The following is a 17,231-nucleotide window of genomic DNA, read 5'->3' as shown; positions in this document are numbered from 1 at the left end:
GCTGCATTTATTTACACAGTTACTTAAGACAACAATACAAAAGAGATAAATAAGCTTGCACTGCTAAGGGATGGCATGTTAAGTTAGATATTGGAAATGCACTGTCCGAGTAACTACCGTTTGATATGCTTTAAGGCGCAAAAGCCGACCCTTAGTTTTCTAAAAAATCTAACTGGCATTCCTATTCTGTCCCATACAAGCTTTTTTTTTTTTGCTTTTTTTTGCTTTTTTTTTTTTTTACCTTTTTTGTAAATATCACCACTTCATTCTCCTTTTACACAGCTTTAAAAACATCATAAATTAAAATGTGGAGTCTTATTTATAGTGTCCCTTGTATACAGCTTTATGGTTTATAAAAGACAAATGATTGCAGAGTTAAGCTTAAAAAAAAAAAAAGAAAGAAAAAGTGGATTTGCTTTTATCAACACAGAATAAATATATCCCCAAGGACTTGGGAGGTACAACTGTAACCAACACCCTGCGTTCGCAGACCCCTTCCAATTTCAGTATCTGCAAGGTCGGTGATATTGTTTGTTTAAAAATCTGCAGTTATTGTGATTCCTCTTAAAAAGGCCTGAGTTAAAAGTTCCACTCTGGGACTTGTATCAGATTACTCTCTGTAGCAGAATCCAACCTCTTCATTAATAAAATTCTTCAAGGCAATTCTTTCACATGGGAGGAACAATCATGCCAGATATCGCTGTGGAAAGAGAAGACAAGAGTCAATCGTTCTGCGTCCAAACTTCTCACTGAGCGAGAGAGAGGAGGGGAAAAAAAAAAAAAAAGGATGGAAAAAAAACACCCACACACCGCTATGCTGGTTGCCTACTGGCCGCAAATGTGCGCTCTCATCTTGCCTGGAATGAGTTTTTGTTATGAAATATACATGTACTTTACTAAGAATGATAATATATCAGCCTGTGTATGTGTCTTTAACAGAACAGAAAACCGTCCCTCCAAATCTGATTTCAATTTCAGAACAAAACTGGAAAGTCACATAGTTTGAATACTGCTGGGAAAACTGCAGCCTCAAAGCTTGCAAAACAGTGAGAATTTTCAGTTTGTCACTCTTTTTTCCTCCCTCCCTTTCACTTCCAAAATATAAAGTAAAAAAATGGCCCACCCTAACTGCCAGCTACTTCTACAAAAAGCCGTGGCTCTCCGTGTGCTCTGGGTTAGCACGAGGACTGAGTACCAGGGCAGCAACCTGGGTGCCTCAGTGCCGGTCCTCACGCCCGGAAGACGGAGGTGCTTGCAGGAGGCATTGTTCACCGGGGAAGTGCAGTTGGGAGAAAGGATGGAGACGCAGGGGCAAGACGTCCTCTGTGCCACTGCTTCACTCAGGGTTTCTGGAATTGTCTCCCCAGGTCTCTAGAAAACTGGAGCTCAGGAAAGCTGAAGGGAGAGCCCAGGAAAAGAGAAGGCTGCATGGGATCATGAAAAACCTTGCCAAGTGTTTATCCAGGGTGTCGCGCACAGTTGCATTGGGAAGAGCGCGGGCTCTGACGGCCAGCATCCACCTCCGGCTTTTCCGCCTGCTAACTATGCCTGTTCCCCAGAGGTCCTTACTTGTCTCCTTAAGCCTCTGTCTTCTCAGCTAGAAAATGCGGTGTGTCGGGATTTGTGAGGGCCGTGGTAGCGAGGGTTGGTGGAGATTTAACTAAAATAACACATGTGAAGTGCTTAGCCCATATCGGCTCCTAGTAAAGACCTCATCGAGGTGGGCTGCTGTGATTTTTAACCCATCCTTTCTGCTGCTAAATCAGCTGTGTGACCTGGTGCTAACCGCTTAACTTCTCTGGGCTGTGTGTTTCCTCATATCAATCAGGCACCATCTGATACGAACACCTCACATGGTGGGGATGGGGAGCAAAGGGGTGAGTGCAGGAAAATGAACACAGTGTGGCAACCCTGAAAGATGTGCAGATGAGAGTGATGCTTACATGAGAAGCAGGAGGCAGCCACCTTTGGCTCCCAGTGATGGTTTAGCATCCCTTTAGGCAGGGAGAGAAAGTCACTGCTTTCTTTTTGTTGGCAATTCTAAATTTAAATTAATGTCCTTGTCAGTGGTGACTGCATCTGGGAAGTGACCCTCTAAATTTCCCAACTCATGCCTGCAAGAATGTGTGTTTTTTGTTTTGTTTTGTTTTGTTTTGTTTTTAAAGCCAGCCCCAGCTGCCTCAAATCCTGCAGCAGACACAGGGAGGCTAGGTGAGGCTCTGCGCCCTGGGCCCCACATCCTGCTGCTTCCCCTCCCCCACCTCCTGACATTTTAGATTCAATTAAAAAAAAAAGTATTTTGCCACTTTTTCCGTTAATTTTTAAACCCATCTGTATTCACAAGGAAATTTAATCCACATGTTTCTGATTCATTTACACGTAAATCATCCAAATGTTGTTTTGCAAGAGCCGTTTTGCAGTCCAAAAGCTCCTGGAGTCTTTTTCGTAAGCCCTCATAAGCCATTTTTCTTAGAAACAGGAAGTGTCTCTTGCCAAATGCAGACCAATGTAACCCCCCAAAGATTTGGGATGCGCTGGAAATGCAGTCCCCTAAGATCCAAGTGAGCCCTCGATTTGACTGAAAATGGGGAGCTGAGCATTTCAGTCTAAGTCTTGAGAATTCAAGACGCTGTAGCTCCAAGGACGAGGGGGTGGAGGGGTGGTGTCTCTGCAGGGTGACCGCTCAGCGTGGCTCTGCCTCCCTAAGGACCTTTTCCTCCAGGCTGGAGGTGGGTCCAGGCACCTCCACAAAAGGCAGGCCTTTCTGTGGGAGTTCTGAGCCTCTGGAAGCAGCAGTGTGTCTCCTTGTGCCTCTTCCAACGAAATCTACTCCAGGTGCCGGGCGTTAAAGGCCCGTCCCCTGTAGCACAGCCTGCATTATCAGGCTGCATCAGTACGCTACAAAGCAAAGTAGGAAACTGCCCAACTTCTTGCTAATTCGGCCGGTGGACCCAGCCCAAGTTTATCAGTTGGGCCCTAAAAACATGTCTTTTTTTCTTTTTTTAATTCTAGATGATCAGAATTTTTTAAAAAGACATCTACGCAGCGTCCTGGCACCTGAAGGATGTGTTAGGTCAATGAGAGTTAACCTCCACGAAGGCCACGTTACGAGTTACCGGGCAAAGCTCGCCGACGTACTGCCAGCCCAGCACCGACGGCGTGTCTGAGGCTGGAACATGGGGTCCCAGCTCCAGCCCCTGGAGGCCCAGGTGGGGATCCTACGCGAGCAGGGTGCCCTCGGCGGGGAGGGGCTGGCTCGGCCAACGCCGGCCTCCTGTGAGGTGGGCAGCCCTGCCTGCTCCCAGCCACCCATCTTCCCACTCACCTCCAGAGAAGGTGGAGAGGCGGATTTTTTTTAAGAGATGAAAAAGCCCAGTTTATACATGACAGCAAAAAAAAAAAAAAAAAAAAAGAAAACCAAAGAAACAGACAAATCTGAGAGTGACTAGGGGTGGCCTGCGTCCACCCACACTTTCCTCTCTGTCCTTCGCCAGCCCCCAGACTTCTCTGAGGGTCTCATGGAAGCTGGGGAACCCCTCTCCAGAGGAAGGCCCAGAAGTATGACACCCAGAATTTTGCCCATAACATTAGGGGGTTACAGCTCCCCAAATCTCATCTGTCACTTCCTAAACTCCAGATGCAGGCCTGGGGTCCTTTTGGGAAAGGATCCCCATTCGTGGCCTCTGAGCTTCGGCACCTCTGAAGAGGCCTTTTAACACAGAACCCTCCCTGCGTGACCAGAGGGAAGCTCCCGGCATGTCAGAGCAGTTTTCCTTGTGTCGCTGCCGCAATCCTCAAGATTGCTTACGTGGGTGAGAGGGATGGGTGTCGGAAGCTTAGAATGTTCCAGAAATGTCACTGGCACACAGACTCGCCCAAGCGAGGCCCGTGAAGATTTCCACAAGGACGTGACAGTCTCTGAAAGCAGCGTGGGCCAGGATGTCACAAGACCGAGGTGGCCCTGCCAGTTCCCTGGCAGCCGGAGGAGCACGCTCTCGGACAGAAGCTCAGAAAACTCCCGGCTTGGGAGGCAGCGTGCTTTTCAGGTCAGTTTTCACAGTCTGATAAGAACAAAGGCAGGACAGAAAGTTTTGCAGAGCTGGGGGAGTTTGGAGCAAGAGGGAGGAGTGTGGTCTTCCTCGAACCACCCTGTGTGAGAATGCCGCGCTAATCAGGAACAGAGCGGGGAGGAGAGTTTGCACAAGCTGAACACGTGCATCAGGCAAAAGATGGTTCCCTGAGATTTGCTACCAGACTCTGAAGAGCTGGTGGGGCCGTCCAGCCTGAGCTTCAGGAAGGTGGGGAAAGGAAAAAAAAACCAATCACTGTGGGTTGTAATTTTTGTGAAATCATTCTGTCCTTTTGGTTGTAATGTTTCCCTGCAGAGATTGTCTGGGACATGGTTAGGGTTTAAAATCACCACCCCGGGGGCAGGTCCGATGGCCTGGTGACAGGATTCTTGGGGCTGCCTCTCTCCTGATTAATGGAGTCCTTTGAGGCCTGAAATTGCACAGAATCCACCCGGTAGGGACACAGTGTTAGGAGAAGGGAAGGGATGTCTCCAGGACGAAAGCTGAGCACGCGAGGTGACTCAAGTCTCCGACCTCTGAAAACCGACCCACTTATGGAGTCTAAGATCAGGACGGATCAGTGACATTATCTACTAAGGATGGAAGAAGATTTCTCTGTGTTTTTCTCTTTAAATCCAACACGCGCCTGCATTTTTCCAAAGTTTTTCACGGGATCTTCACTGATCTTCACGTTCAGAAAAGGGTTCTGTGGGCAAGTAAGTTTAGAGAACTAAATGGGAATCTCTTTTGTTTACGCTCAGGATGTCTCAGAGCCTTTAATAAAACCGATGGGCGCCATGGCGCTCTCAGACACGGGTGCAGTGAGCACCGCCATCCGGGATTGTGTGACCATAACATTTTCTTTATTATTTTTTTTTCAACAGAACATCTTATGAGATTCCAGAAGTGCTGAGAGAGAGTGCCTTGTCCTAGAAGATGTCCCAGATGTACAGTAAATTGTCAGAGGTTTTATCTACCTGGGAGAGAGAATGAGTCAGAATCGCAGCAGAAACTCCGAATTTTAAAATAAATGTAAAGAACGGAGCTTAGGACTCCCAGGTGAGGACTTCCCTCTTCAGCCTGACCCCTGCTTCTTGGCGCCCGTGCCCAGGGATGCTGGGCGGCTTACTGCGTACCGCATGTGAGTCTTTGGCTCAGGTCATCCTGACTCCTTCTGCTTAAAGTGCACACCCTGTCTCCCTGTGTCCCAGTCCCGCTCACCCTTCACCCAAGGTCCAGTTCAAAGGCAACTTTCTCCACGAAGCTGTTCTGAATTCTTCCTAATCTTTCCCTCCTCAGAACTTCCACCGCGGGGTACCCATTCTCTCCCAGCCAGATCTGCCCTCTCTCCTGTGGCGTCATGTTTCCTCGAACACAGGAAAAGCTTTTAAGGTCAGGATTTCCTGGTCCACATAGGCCCAACCCAGTGGCTTGGGTATGACCATTCAGTTTAGCACAGGGGCTTACCAAGTAGCCTGTCCACCTGGGTTTTAACCCCAGGCTCCCCCCCATCTGCTAGCTGTGCAACTCTGGGTGTGCTGTCCTCGCTCTGTCTCGGTTTCTGCATCTGTGAAATGGGGCAGCAAACAGCCTGCACCTCAGGGTGGCTGGGAGGAACACGAGATAAAGCAGGAGCCAGGCTGGGGGTGTAAGGCCTCCTCCAGTGTCAGTGGCTGTGCCCTTGTCACCACCATCACATGAGCCTGCAGTGCGTGCATTTTGGGGGTCACCGGAGGAGGCTGAGAAAGGGTGCTGGGGAGAAGGGCCTCTAAGGAGTGGCTTAAAAGAAAAAAAAAAGACTGATGGACAATTAGCAGAGTGGTAGTTGGAGGTAAATAGACCTTTAAAACACTTAAACAGCCTAAATGTGTCACCTCCAATCTTGTTTATATGGTCAATTTGCTTAACCGGCTCTTCCTCCGTCACTTGCCCTGTCTTAACGATCACAACTCTGAAGACGCGGGTCCGAATGGAGCAGGTGTTGCTGTAACGATGGAAAGGAGCAGGAGGAAGAGGGCACTTCGGAGAGCCTCAGCCTCAGTTCTCTAACCCATCGATGTCCTATTTTTTTTTTTTTATAGACGTGGGATTTAGAGAGCTAAAGATGAAGTAATTCTTTGCTTACAGGTCTAGGAGCACACTGTCATCTTTCTCAGTGGCGTCTCCAAGGCCCCAGGCAAGAGCTCCCTGAAGACAAGGCTGCCCCGCACCCAAGGCTGCAGGGACCGCGTGCAGAGGGCAGGGGACAGCCCGGACGTGCGGGCGCCCAGTGAGTGCACTGGGTGGGGGTGGAGCGCGCGGGACGGAGGACAGCTTCCAGGAAGATGGTGTCAGTTCGCGTGACTTTAAATCTCTACTCATGCCTCCTCCGCTGCCCCCTCCCCAGTGTACGAGACAGTGTTGGAAAGACAAAAACCACCAGAAAGAACCTCCAAGACACATGCTCAACCAGAAACAAAAGGCAGTGTCGTCCACAATAGCAAATCCCCCACAAAGCGTGTCCCCGAGTCACACCCCGAGCCCCCGAGGCCGAGCAGCTGTGTGGCAGGCGCGCGATGGGGAGGTGGAGACAGAAGAGGGAGCGGTCTCTGTACTTTGGGAATCTGCACAGACGTGGGTTAGAAACGCCCTGGGGGTGACAAGGACACAAACTTTCTATGTGTCCCTGTCTTGACGCGGTTTCACCGGTACTTAAGTGCACACACGCACGCACACGCCCCGCTACACCAGATGTTCCCTAGAGCTAGCAGGTTCTAAAATCCGAGCTGAGTCCCTGTTTTCAGTCCCTTCCTGCTCCTTCCTGGGTGCACACGGCATGAAAGGACACTCGGCCTGGCCGAAGGGCTGCGCGCTGGGGTCGCTGGTGGCCAGCGAGACAGCGGCTGCGCCACCCCTGCAGTTGAGCACACACACCGTGCCACCGCCCTCCTGAGGCCAGGTCTCTGTGTAACAAGGGTTGGGACTAGCAGCTCGAGAACAGCAGACTGACTTCCCCTTTCCATATGTTTTATCCTTATTTGAACCCATTGTTAAGTTACGTTCGCTAAGCTTTCAATCCTTAACTTGCCAGCTGGAGGTGTACTGGGGGTGACAAAGTCTTATTTTTAGCTGAAAAAAGAGCTTAGACGGGCATGAATGGGTGGGTCCCCTTTGTGGGGTGGGCATTTCCTATCACAAGTGAAACTGCCTGAGGTGTAGTTACACAGGCCCATTATCTTCCTCTTCCCCCTAAAACAATGGCTTTGCCAGTGCATGTTTCACCGACCTTGGCCATGCCGGGCAGACTGGCCAGCAGGCTTTTGAGGAATGCTCTGCAGAGCCCGTGAGGAGTCAGAAAGGCAGAGGAAGTAGGAGCTCAGGTTCTGGAGACACACAGACTGGGTTCAGTGCTGGCTCCATCATTACTGGCAAACTGGGCCTTAATTTCCCCATCTGTATAATGGGAATAGTGCCGGCCCCATAGGGCCTTTGAGAGAATGGATGTAAATTTACATCCATGTAAAGTGTCCACTTACAGAATCCTTGAATGTGAGTATAAATAGAGGTGTAAGACACAGGGCTGCCATCCTGACCCCTCAGCCTCCACAGCTGACCCCCATCAGTGAAGATGGGCCTGCTGGCCACCAAAGGAAGGCTCCGTGGGGCTCAGGGTAGGCTGGGGCTTAGGGCACAGACCCTGTGGGGTTCGGATTCATCTCCACTGAGTCTGGCTATGCCTATGGGCAGGTACTGACTCTCCCTGTGCCTCAGTTTTATCATCTGTACAGTGGGGATCATGATTGCCCTCCCGTTTCATCAGGAAGTTGCGACAACTAAGTGAGACAGAGCAGGCTCGGGGCTGAGCACTGGTCAGTGCCCAGGGGCGGGCCGCTGATGATTTTACTGGTCTGTCTGCCCCACCAGCTGCCTCAGGAGTCCTGAGCGCATCCTGTTTACCCCTCTGACTAATAAAGTGCTTGGAGGGAGAAAGACGAGATGGAATTTGGAGCCTGAGTCTGAAGCCAGCCTCTGCCACGCACCACGTTGGAAGCCAAGCAATGTCCCAACGCCCCTAACCTCTGCCTTTCTCATCTGTAAAGCAGGGGCTCTGAGGGCCTCCCACACTGTCCCACTGCGGGGAACGAAGGCGGCCACACAGGTCAACGTCCCAACACAGGGCCAGCACAGAAGATGGACCCGTCTTAAAAGGGTGAGTTTTTCTTTTTCCTCCTTGAATAGCAAGGTCCCCTCAATTCTTGGTGACCGTTAGTTTCCTATTCCATGATGGGGATGAAATCAAACACTCTTAATATGAACCAGAGTCCTCTGGTGGCACTTCGGGGTTTCTGGTTCCCAGCAGGAAGTCTTGGGTCTTTGGTCTGAGCTGCAGTAACCTCAGGGCTCTGGTCGGGCCATCTCACCCCCTCCCCGTTACCAGCCCCACACACGTTCACGCTGACACAGGCAGCAGGAAGGGAAGGCTGAGTGACCTACGTCAGGAGAAGGCCAGGCCGGGAGGGACCCTGCACTGGAGAGCTTGCTAGAGTCCTCAAAAGACTGGTCTGATCATGGCCACCACAGGGAACGAGCGAGGAGAAAAGAGAAACGATGGCATTAGTGAGCGGAAACAGGATTCTCGAGCAGGTCCCGGGCCCGAGCAGAGCTGCCGAGCTGGACGGAGACCGGGGCTGCTCAGGCGGGCCCCGGGACGGGGCGTCGGGGCAGGGTCCGGGGCTTACCTTGCAGGCTGTTCCCGTTGGTGCTGGTGCAGGTGGGAGGCGGGGAGGTCTGGGGTCTGACGACGGGCGCGAAAGCACTCTTCTGTTTCACGGCTGAGACCATGTTGGCTGGTGAGAAGGAGAAGATGCCGGAGGAGCTGCTGCAGTTGGAGGGGAGGCTTGTGGAGGAGGCCATGGTGGGGCTGGATGGCACGACTGAGAGGGGCAACGGGAAAGCAGAAATGAGCGCCTCCTCTGGCGTCCTGAGATGAGGCCCCCCTGCTACCGCGAGCCTTCCCTGAACTCTGGGGGTCCCGTCTGCTGTAATCGTTAGGTACGTGGCATATGTTTCCTTTTGTTGGTGGTGATCTTTTTTATGGGTTTATTGTGGTCCTCCTGTGTGTCGGGTGGCGTGCTGGCGCATCCCAGGCCAGAAAACAAAAGTGCTTTTATAAGGGATAGAGTTGCACACCATAGCCTCAAAGGTGAGCATGGCCAACTCTGGGGAGGCAGGGTAGGGAAACCAAAGAAGGCTTCACAGAGGAGGTGTCCGGGGAAGCATTCCAGGTAGGGCTAAACTAAGGCTCCAGCAAAAGGGCTGGTGATACGAGAGCCAAGAGGCGGCCAGCCTGAGAGGGTGTGGTCAGGGGAAGGAGAGGTGTGAGGAAGAAGAGGGAGGCGAAGGCAGCGCCAGGATTCCAGCTTAAGGCACTAGCTGACGGTGGGGTGTGTGTGTATGTGTGTGCGTGTCCCTTGTCTCCCCCTGAAGCTACAGCCTCCTTAAGGAAATGACTGTATCTTAACGCTCCGCGACACACATAGGTAAGTAGGTGGCCAGGAGGGTAAACAGTCCGCCACGTGCAACATTTGTGGAGAACGCGGAACCGCAAGTCCCAAGCTCTGTCTCCCGGAGCGGCGGGCTGGGAGCTCCGTGTGAGCACTCCCAGTCTGGGGCCAGGGGTGTGGGCTACCAGTGCGGGGAGGTCTCTGGCCGTCCAGACAGAGGGAAGACCTGGCTGCTTGGGTACGAGAGAGGCTGGCTGATGCACACTGTCCAGCAACCGCGGTCCCCTCCGCCTCGCCTTTTGTCTTTCTCTAGCTGCTCGTGGTCTCCGGGCACTTGAGGAGACAGGCTTTGCACACGTTAACGCCCGCTACACTGCGGACTCGGACTGCCATACACTCACCTTGCGTGTCCTCCGTCTTCTGGGGAAAAGTATGAATCCTGTCCGACGATTTTCAGGCACTTAATTCGAAATTCTAGGTACCTCCTCCTTACCAGATTATTTTTCACATTATGTAATAACATCCTATAGTGCTTTATCGCTCACAGGAATCTTCACCTTTTTCTCACCTACATCACTGGACAAGCCAGCTTAAGTTGGGGCCTAATCCATCCTTTCTACACCCGAGCAAACCAAGATAGTTCAGTGACTTGCCCCGGAGCCATAGCTGGAAGGTGGCAAGGCCGCGAACCAAACCCAAACACAACCCTGCAAAGCAAACAGATCACCACGGGGGAGGCCCCTCCCCGTGAGCACTCCAGAGGCCAAACTGCCCATTAGGTGGCCTTCCCCTCGGCCTCCTGGCTTTGGAATCCAATCGGTCACAGGCAGCAGTTGCCACTGGGGCATCAGGGGGAAGTGACCACTGGTAACCAGCCCTCTGCGCTGCACAATCCAAGCATGCTGAATGCTTCATGGAGCAGAAAACGCCGCGCCGCCACCCTCAGAATTTTCACAAACATTTTCTAAACTGTACTTTTAAATGAGACCAGCATTTTTATACATCTCGTAGGATTTGTAAATGTGAAAATGCGCTCAATAATCACACCCATTTAAATTGCAAAACTCCTGCACTGGAGGTTTGATTTTTAAATATTCGTAGACTTGAAATCCTGCTGGTTCACTGAGGAAGGCAATTAATCTCGTTGGCAAATGCGATCATTATGTGTATTTAGAGGTGGGGGACTGGAGGGGGGTGGTTAACAGAGGAAGGGGCGAAATATAGTCAAGCAGTTCCATTTGTTACATTATCAGTTATCAGCCACCACACCAGAAAGTGTGTTCACCAGTGCAATGTCTTATTTTACTTTGGATTCTGGTCGGAATTTTTCAACATGAGTGGTTGATGAATAATTTAAAGATTATGGAGGTAAAAATTCACATCAGCTGGGCTTTGTGTTTATTGTTTTATTTGCATTTATGCAGATAAAACCGCCCCGTCTGAGAGCCTGTTTGAGAATTTAATACTATATTAGTGGACACTGAGGAAATCAATTAATGGAAAAGAAACGCTGGGAGTTTTGCAGCCTGACAGACGCGCTCTCAGGCTGAAGTTGCTGGGTGTCTGCACCAGCTTGGAAGGCAGGGCAAGCCAAGCCCCGGAATTGAATTGCTACCCTATAGCAATTAGGTTATTGATTTAATTAAGAATGCCACCTTTTAATTTGCAGGTCATAATTGAAACATTTTCTGATTGAGGAGAGAACACTGAAGTGATGGATCTGTGAGAAACAATCTTTCGATAAATCAAAGTTGACTCTTGGGCAGACAGACATAATGCATGCAGCTTGCTGGGGGAGGGGGCGGGAATCCTCCCTTCCCCTCCCCCGTAGTTCAGTGGACCCCTGAAGTAGGCACTGGAGGTTTTCATTTATCAGCCTAGCTGCTCTGGTCACAATTTGAGTTACTTTTATAACTATTCTGTCCCCCTCAGTGGGATGGTAGGTTTCCATATTAAAGGTGGTCTGTCTACAACTCACACAGATCTGGTAAGTCACTGGTTTTCCACCACTGCCACAAATATGCCTCAGCGTTCTGATTTAGTTTGGAAAGTGAGTGAAGCTTTGAAAGCTCCCCACGTGCTTCTGACCAAGGTGAAATTTCCTAGCCCCTGACCCCAGCCCATCCAGGAGCTGCCTAAAAGCAGCTGCTTTGATTGACCAAAGCACCACGAACATCGCAAGCCTTCCCACCAGTTTTTTTCTAAATTGTTTCCTTTCAGTTATAACTGTGTATTATAGCTTTTGCTCAAACCTAGAACACACAGTTCTCCCAGGTTAACTTAGTGGGAATCTGCTATTTCCTAGGAAGGACATGTGCTAACCTTCTGTCACTTACTGCATAGATTACTTGGTTTTTATTATGTTTCGAAGGTCGCTCCCCAAACAAAAGCCACTGTCTCCACGCTCAGAGGGTGGAAGCAAAATATGATCTAAAAGCTTGTCTGGGCTGGGAAGTGATCAATGTGGATTCTTATGATGAAGGAAATGAAAATGAGAAATCTGGGTAAGTAACCACTGTTTTAACAAAAAAAAGTGCTTGAAATGGAGAGAACAAACTGAGAATGCCAACGACAAATAAATAATTCTCAGAGGTTTAAATAAAGTTCTGTTAGGGGTTTTGACTCATGACACCTGCGTGTTATCACCAAGAGGAAGAAAGGGCTACTTTCCGGCCCAGGCAGTGAAGGTTTGACACAGGTGGGCGCCTCTTCCCACTGGAAAAAAAAACCTTTATGCAAACCCTTAAGACATTTACAAACAACATTTCCTGGGTATGTGTTCTATCTTGCTAAATGCTTGAAAAAATAAATTTTTTGACTTGTTCACTTTTGTTTTTTTCTTTGTACGTATCAAACACAAGGGGGAAAAAACTTCCATGCGTTAAAAATAATAAAGGAGGCAAATTTCTAGAGGGAGAGCCTTTCACTGTTAGCCTGGTGTCACTATGCTGTACTCCCAGCACCACTGAGAGGTGACTGGGACTTAGGGTTACTGAATGCATCTCCCAAGGGCCAGGCACCAAGACAAGCTCATCCCAAACGCATGATTTTATCAACGTCTCCCAACAGCTGTATGGGGTGGGTGCCGGTTCCTTCCCCGTTTTACAGCTAAGAACACAGGTGTGCAGAGGAAGGGAACTTGCCCAGGGCTACCAGTCAGCAGTAACGCATCACAGACAGACTCAAAGCCAACTCTGCCTGGAAGCTCCGTGACGACACACAGCTGTTCGGGGAGGGAGAGGCGGCGCAGGGATGCTGCTGCCGCATCACGGGGGCAGGGTCCCCCAGGCCGGGGAGGGCCGCCCAGCGGGCCCCACCGCACGACACCCCGTCCCTGGGGCAGAAACAGCGCCACGGGGGCTCTACTTACTGGCGTAGGGCGAGTTGGCCGCGGAGCCGTTGAGGAAGGTCGGGGAGCCGCCCAGGTTGGACATGGCGGCCGTGCCGTACCCGTTCATGCTCGTGGTCACCGAGTTATAGTTGGTCTGCTGCGGGGTGGTGCTGGGCACGTACCCGTGCGGCGACACGCTGCTCGAGTTGCGGGTGAACCCTGAGGGGGGCGGGGCGAGGGCGTTGGGGCGGGGCTGGGGCAGGCCCCGCCTCCCGCAGGGAAGGTGATTGACGGCGCAGTGTGCAGCCAGTGCACGATTAAAATGGGAAGTAAGCGAAAGGCACGTTCCGCAGGAGGTCACAAATACTTAGCGCGCGGCCGGGACAAGTGGCAACGCAGGGCCTGTGAATTACCATTTTGGGACAGAAATAAATCCCAGTCTAAGAGCTGGACCCTGGAGGTAACAGGTTCCTACTCCCCGGGAGACGGGGATGTGCTTTCGTTCCACACCCCACTCTCTGCGTGATCTGTCCCTCGTGGGTGACGGTGAAAAGGCACATGGAGCCAGGGCTGCATGCACATAGCCTTTCCAGTCCCTCCAGCAGGTTCCCAGACACTCTGGCCACAACCAAACTTCAATAGTATCCATACAGACTAGGAATCTCCCTTTGTTGAGGTGGGGGAGAGAATTTCTTAAAATAAAAATTGTTTTATGCCAAATAAATGGGGTGGGGTAGCTCGAGGTTGGGAAGGGGGAGGGCAGAGCGGGCTCCTGACCTTGGTTGGTGGCCTGCGACGCCTCGGAGACATTGACGGCCAGTTGTCCACTGAAGGAGTTGACGCCCATCATTCCTGCGTGGACCGAGGTGTTGGTGAGGGCCGGAAGCTGGCTGTGGTTGCGGGGGACACTGTACAGGGCCTCTGCGATGTCAGCCGCTCTCTTCAGAATAATCTCCTGGAAAAATAACAGGAAGACTCCCTTCAGCTGCCCAGCCACATTCCCAGTAGGACCGTTTTCCAGTTCCCCACAGGCCGTGCTCAGGGCTTGCAATGGTTAACTGCATTCACTTCTGCAGCCCTCTCAACAAATCTGCACGTTTATTCTCATCATCGTCATGCCCATATCACAGATGGGGCAACTGAGGCTCAGAGAGGTGATGACCTCACTTAAGGTCACCTACATTAAGGACAGAGCTAGGCTGCACAACTCTGCTTGTCTGACTGAAGGCCCATGAACTGAGCCAGTCCTCCGTATGACCTCCTAGTACAGGACGTAGCACAGGACAGCAACACGGGGCTTCCCTTCCCCACCAGTAACACACAGAGCTCTGGTCACACACACAGACACACGCACGCACGCACCCTGCAACGCACCTCCCCAGATGAAGTTAAGGGCAGATTTACATGATGACCTGTGTCCCTGAGAGTCAGTGGGACTTTGTCCCTTGGACATTGATTTAAGTGACACAAGAAAGGAAGGATTTCTCTGAGCAAGCAGAATCAGGTAGATGGAGTTGCTCTATGAAACAGAAGTAGGCAATATTCAGGTCTCATTACACTTCTTTTAGGAGAGGAAATTAAACCCCCCTTTTCCTCCTAAATTTTCTTGAAAACCTGAGAGGAATAAAATAAAGCACCAGTAACTCTCTCTTTCAGTTACGAAGTACATTCCCACAGAAGATGCATGTTAAATAAAGTCCCTTTCCTCATAAGGAAAATAGTTCCCTAGAAAAGGCAATAAAAGATTTACAAAAGAAGAGAGAAGAATGGAATAGCCCTGTGACATGTTATGTCTGAATGACTTACACTCTGAACTCGTGCAAGTGGCTTTTATATTTTTTCGTACTTTTTCACTATGATAAAGGGATCTTCACCTGCACGCGGGAGACCCGAGACCCAGGGTGCTCACCTGGTTGTTGTGTGGCATCCCATACAGAGCTTCCACCAGGTCTGCCGCCCTTTTGAGTATTACTTCCTGTCAAGGAGAAAAACAGATACCATCCTGAGTGAAGGCAGAATGTCATTATCTTTTCACACGATCACGGTCCAGTTTCCTCTGGCCATACTTTGCCAATGCACTGCTTTAAAGGCAGTAGCTTGGGGGACCCCAGAATGGCGTTAAATCACCAATTTATCCCTGTTCACATACACACTTAATCAAGTCAAAAGGTGAGCATCACTGGTACTGCAAGATAAAACACGTCGCTCAGTAGTCTGCCATAAGCACGATGAAGCACTCATATGTTTATTGCTGAATACAATTGCGAGGTCATTTACTAGATTACTGCAATCGATGTCATTTGGTGCATGTTATGAATCCCTAAGAAGTGTTTATTTTGCACTTAATTGCTTATTCCAGGAACCATGACCTTATCAGACAGGTCATTTTCAAGGGATTTCCAATCAATCTTCAGCTACTAGAAGCTTGTAGCATCAAACTTCTTTTGTTTATCTCCCTTGTGTGGCAGAGCCATGATACAAGGCGGTAATGCAGTAAACTCACATACTGGAGCAGTGCACTGTTGGCCAGAGGCTCTGACAAAAGAATTCTCCTGCCCCTGCAAGCACCCTCTGCACCAGTTTTCACGACTGGCAGAGTCTGTTTCTTTTATAGCAGTTCTTTGCTATTTCAGCATTGTTTGTCGTTTTCCCTGTTTGCTCAATTCATTCTCATCCTAGATAGATGCTCTGCTGTCATTCCATTGGAAGAAGAAAGATCTCCTTTTCGTTTAGGTGGGCTTCCGTATTTAGCTAGCGCGCTTGTTTCTAATAATACAGGGCACTCTGGGAAAGTGTGTGTGATGGTAATTTTCTTCATTCTAACCACAAGAAATCGTTCCCTCTACATTCTGCCCCAATTTTCTGCAGATTCATTGATACTGGAATGTGAAAATGAGTCAAGCTTGATACGTATAACACGGAGGCTGATCGAAGCAAACATAAAGGCATGGTGTGGTTATCAGAGGTGGTTTGCAAGAAGATATGTTTACAATTTTTTTTTTACTGTGGGTAAAGTTTCAAAAAGAACTTTAACTTTAAATATTTGACACAATAGAGTTCTCCACGGAAAAGCAGGGCTGCTCCATTTTCATATACTGCAGACACTGATCAGAAAATAGGGATCTAATTGCATTCATTTTGCTGTCACCATAGCCTCTTCAAAAATCCTTGAACAACTCTTGAAATGACAAGCTTTTAGATACATATTAGCATTTCTCAATTTTAAATTCTCTATAATATAAGATAAAATAGTTGTCACACTGCAGTAACTACTTATGACATATATAATGTCCTAAATTCAAAAATGAGATAGAAGGGTTTTCAGTTCTTGATAAACATTTATGCTTGCCTGAAGCTGCTAGACCCATTTATGAAACAGTTCTGTTATTTTTCCTGTAAGGAGTGAAAAGCATCATGTAATCAGTGGGGTTGGAATCCATACATCTGAAATACTTTCTTTTTTTTTTAATGCAAGCTACAAGATAATTTATCGCTTTTTGTTTGCGGCGCTGTCTGACCACAGCAGTTAATAATTTACCATGGGATGGGCACTCTAAACCCAATCCCCGGATCAAATTCAGCTCTGCCGCTTTCGCTAAAACCTCACTGCTTTATCTGGCTCCTAGGAAAGATTAAAACAAAGCAGGATCAAGTTTATTTACTAAAATTTGACTTCTCTGGGTCTATGTTCACTTATTTCTTAAAAAAAAATATGCTAGTGCTTAGGCTTCGCAGAGAAGGTATTTTTCTTTCTTTTCATTTTAGGGGGGAAAAATGCAAGTCTCCTGTGTCAAAAGCAAGATGAGGTACAGGTTGAAACCACACTCGTGAACGTCAATCTTGGGACACTATCACTGAGGGTTTAGAGCAGTGCTTCTTATTTTAATTAATCTCACAGAACCAGGAGGAGGGACGTTCAAAATAAACTCCAAGATCTGTGAAGTTTTTGTACCTGGGAAATTCCAACCATCAGTGTAGGCTGTAAATTTTAAGCTCATATATTTTTGGTGATGACATTTTTCAGTCACATAATCCCCTCGTTTCTTTTTCTCCTTATTCAAAACCCAGAGCTCTCACCATCATTCAACCCTTTGAATATGAAACATGTGACTCTCAGTTACTAGAGTTGCCTCCTTCTTCAATCCACGAAGCTGGGATATGCTTTCCACTAGGCACGTGGCCATAGGTGGGTCAGCAGCCTGGCCTTGCTTTAGGCCGGCAGTCAGGAGGACCATGAACCTGGACTTCATGTCCTGGAAGTGACCCCCTTAAATGATACCCATTTAAAAATGTCCTTCATCGCAGTATCAACTTTGGGGTTTAAGGGAGAGCCCGCTTTTGGTTCAG

At 49.3% G+C, this 17,231-nt stretch overlaps 1 protein-coding gene and 1 long non-coding RNA gene across 12 annotated transcripts in view; one reads left to right on the top strand and one right to left on the bottom strand.

The window, feature by feature from the left end:
* Nucleotides 1–402: 402 nt before the first annotated feature.
* EBF1 (EBF transcription factor 1) overlaps nt 403–17,231 on the bottom strand; it is a 376,175-nt gene continuing 359,346 nt past the window's right edge. For 4 of the 11 annotated variants that reach the window (XM_072953687.1, XM_072953696.1, XM_072953699.1 and 1 more), the window contains exons 12-17: nt 14,794–14,859; nt 13,662–13,839; nt 12,924–13,103; nt 8,789–8,983; nt 8,544–8,611; nt 4,985–5,047 (exon numbers count right to left, since the gene is read on the bottom strand). In XM_072953687.1, the coding sequence (XP_072809788.1) occupies nt 5,000–5,047; nt 8,544–8,611; nt 8,789–8,983; nt 12,924–13,103; nt 13,662–13,839; nt 14,794–14,859 (735 nt within the window). In that variant the 3' untranslated portion in view covers nt 4,985–4,999. Of the gene's footprint in view, nt 701–4,984; nt 5,048–8,543; nt 8,612–8,788; nt 8,984–12,923; nt 13,104–13,661; nt 13,840–14,793; nt 14,860–17,231 lie in introns of those variants that run through there. The other 7 variants (XM_072953717.1, XM_072953718.1, XM_072953720.1 and 4 more) reach the window with 2 other exon arrangements.
* Nucleotides 3,019–8,577, top strand: LOC140691067 (uncharacterized). The gene is made up of 3 exons (XR_012066516.1): nt 3,019–4,046; nt 4,955–5,129; nt 8,150–8,577. It is a non-coding gene; the product is annotated as an uncharacterized lncRNA (long non-coding RNA).

The sequence above is a fragment of the Vicugna pacos genome, chromosome 3 (genome assembly GCF_048564905.1).
Source record: "Vicugna pacos chromosome 3, VicPac4, whole genome shotgun sequence".
NCBI lineage: Eukaryota > Metazoa > Chordata > Mammalia > Artiodactyla > Camelidae > Vicugna > Vicugna pacos.
This window is presented reverse-complemented; position numbering and strand designations above follow the sequence as displayed.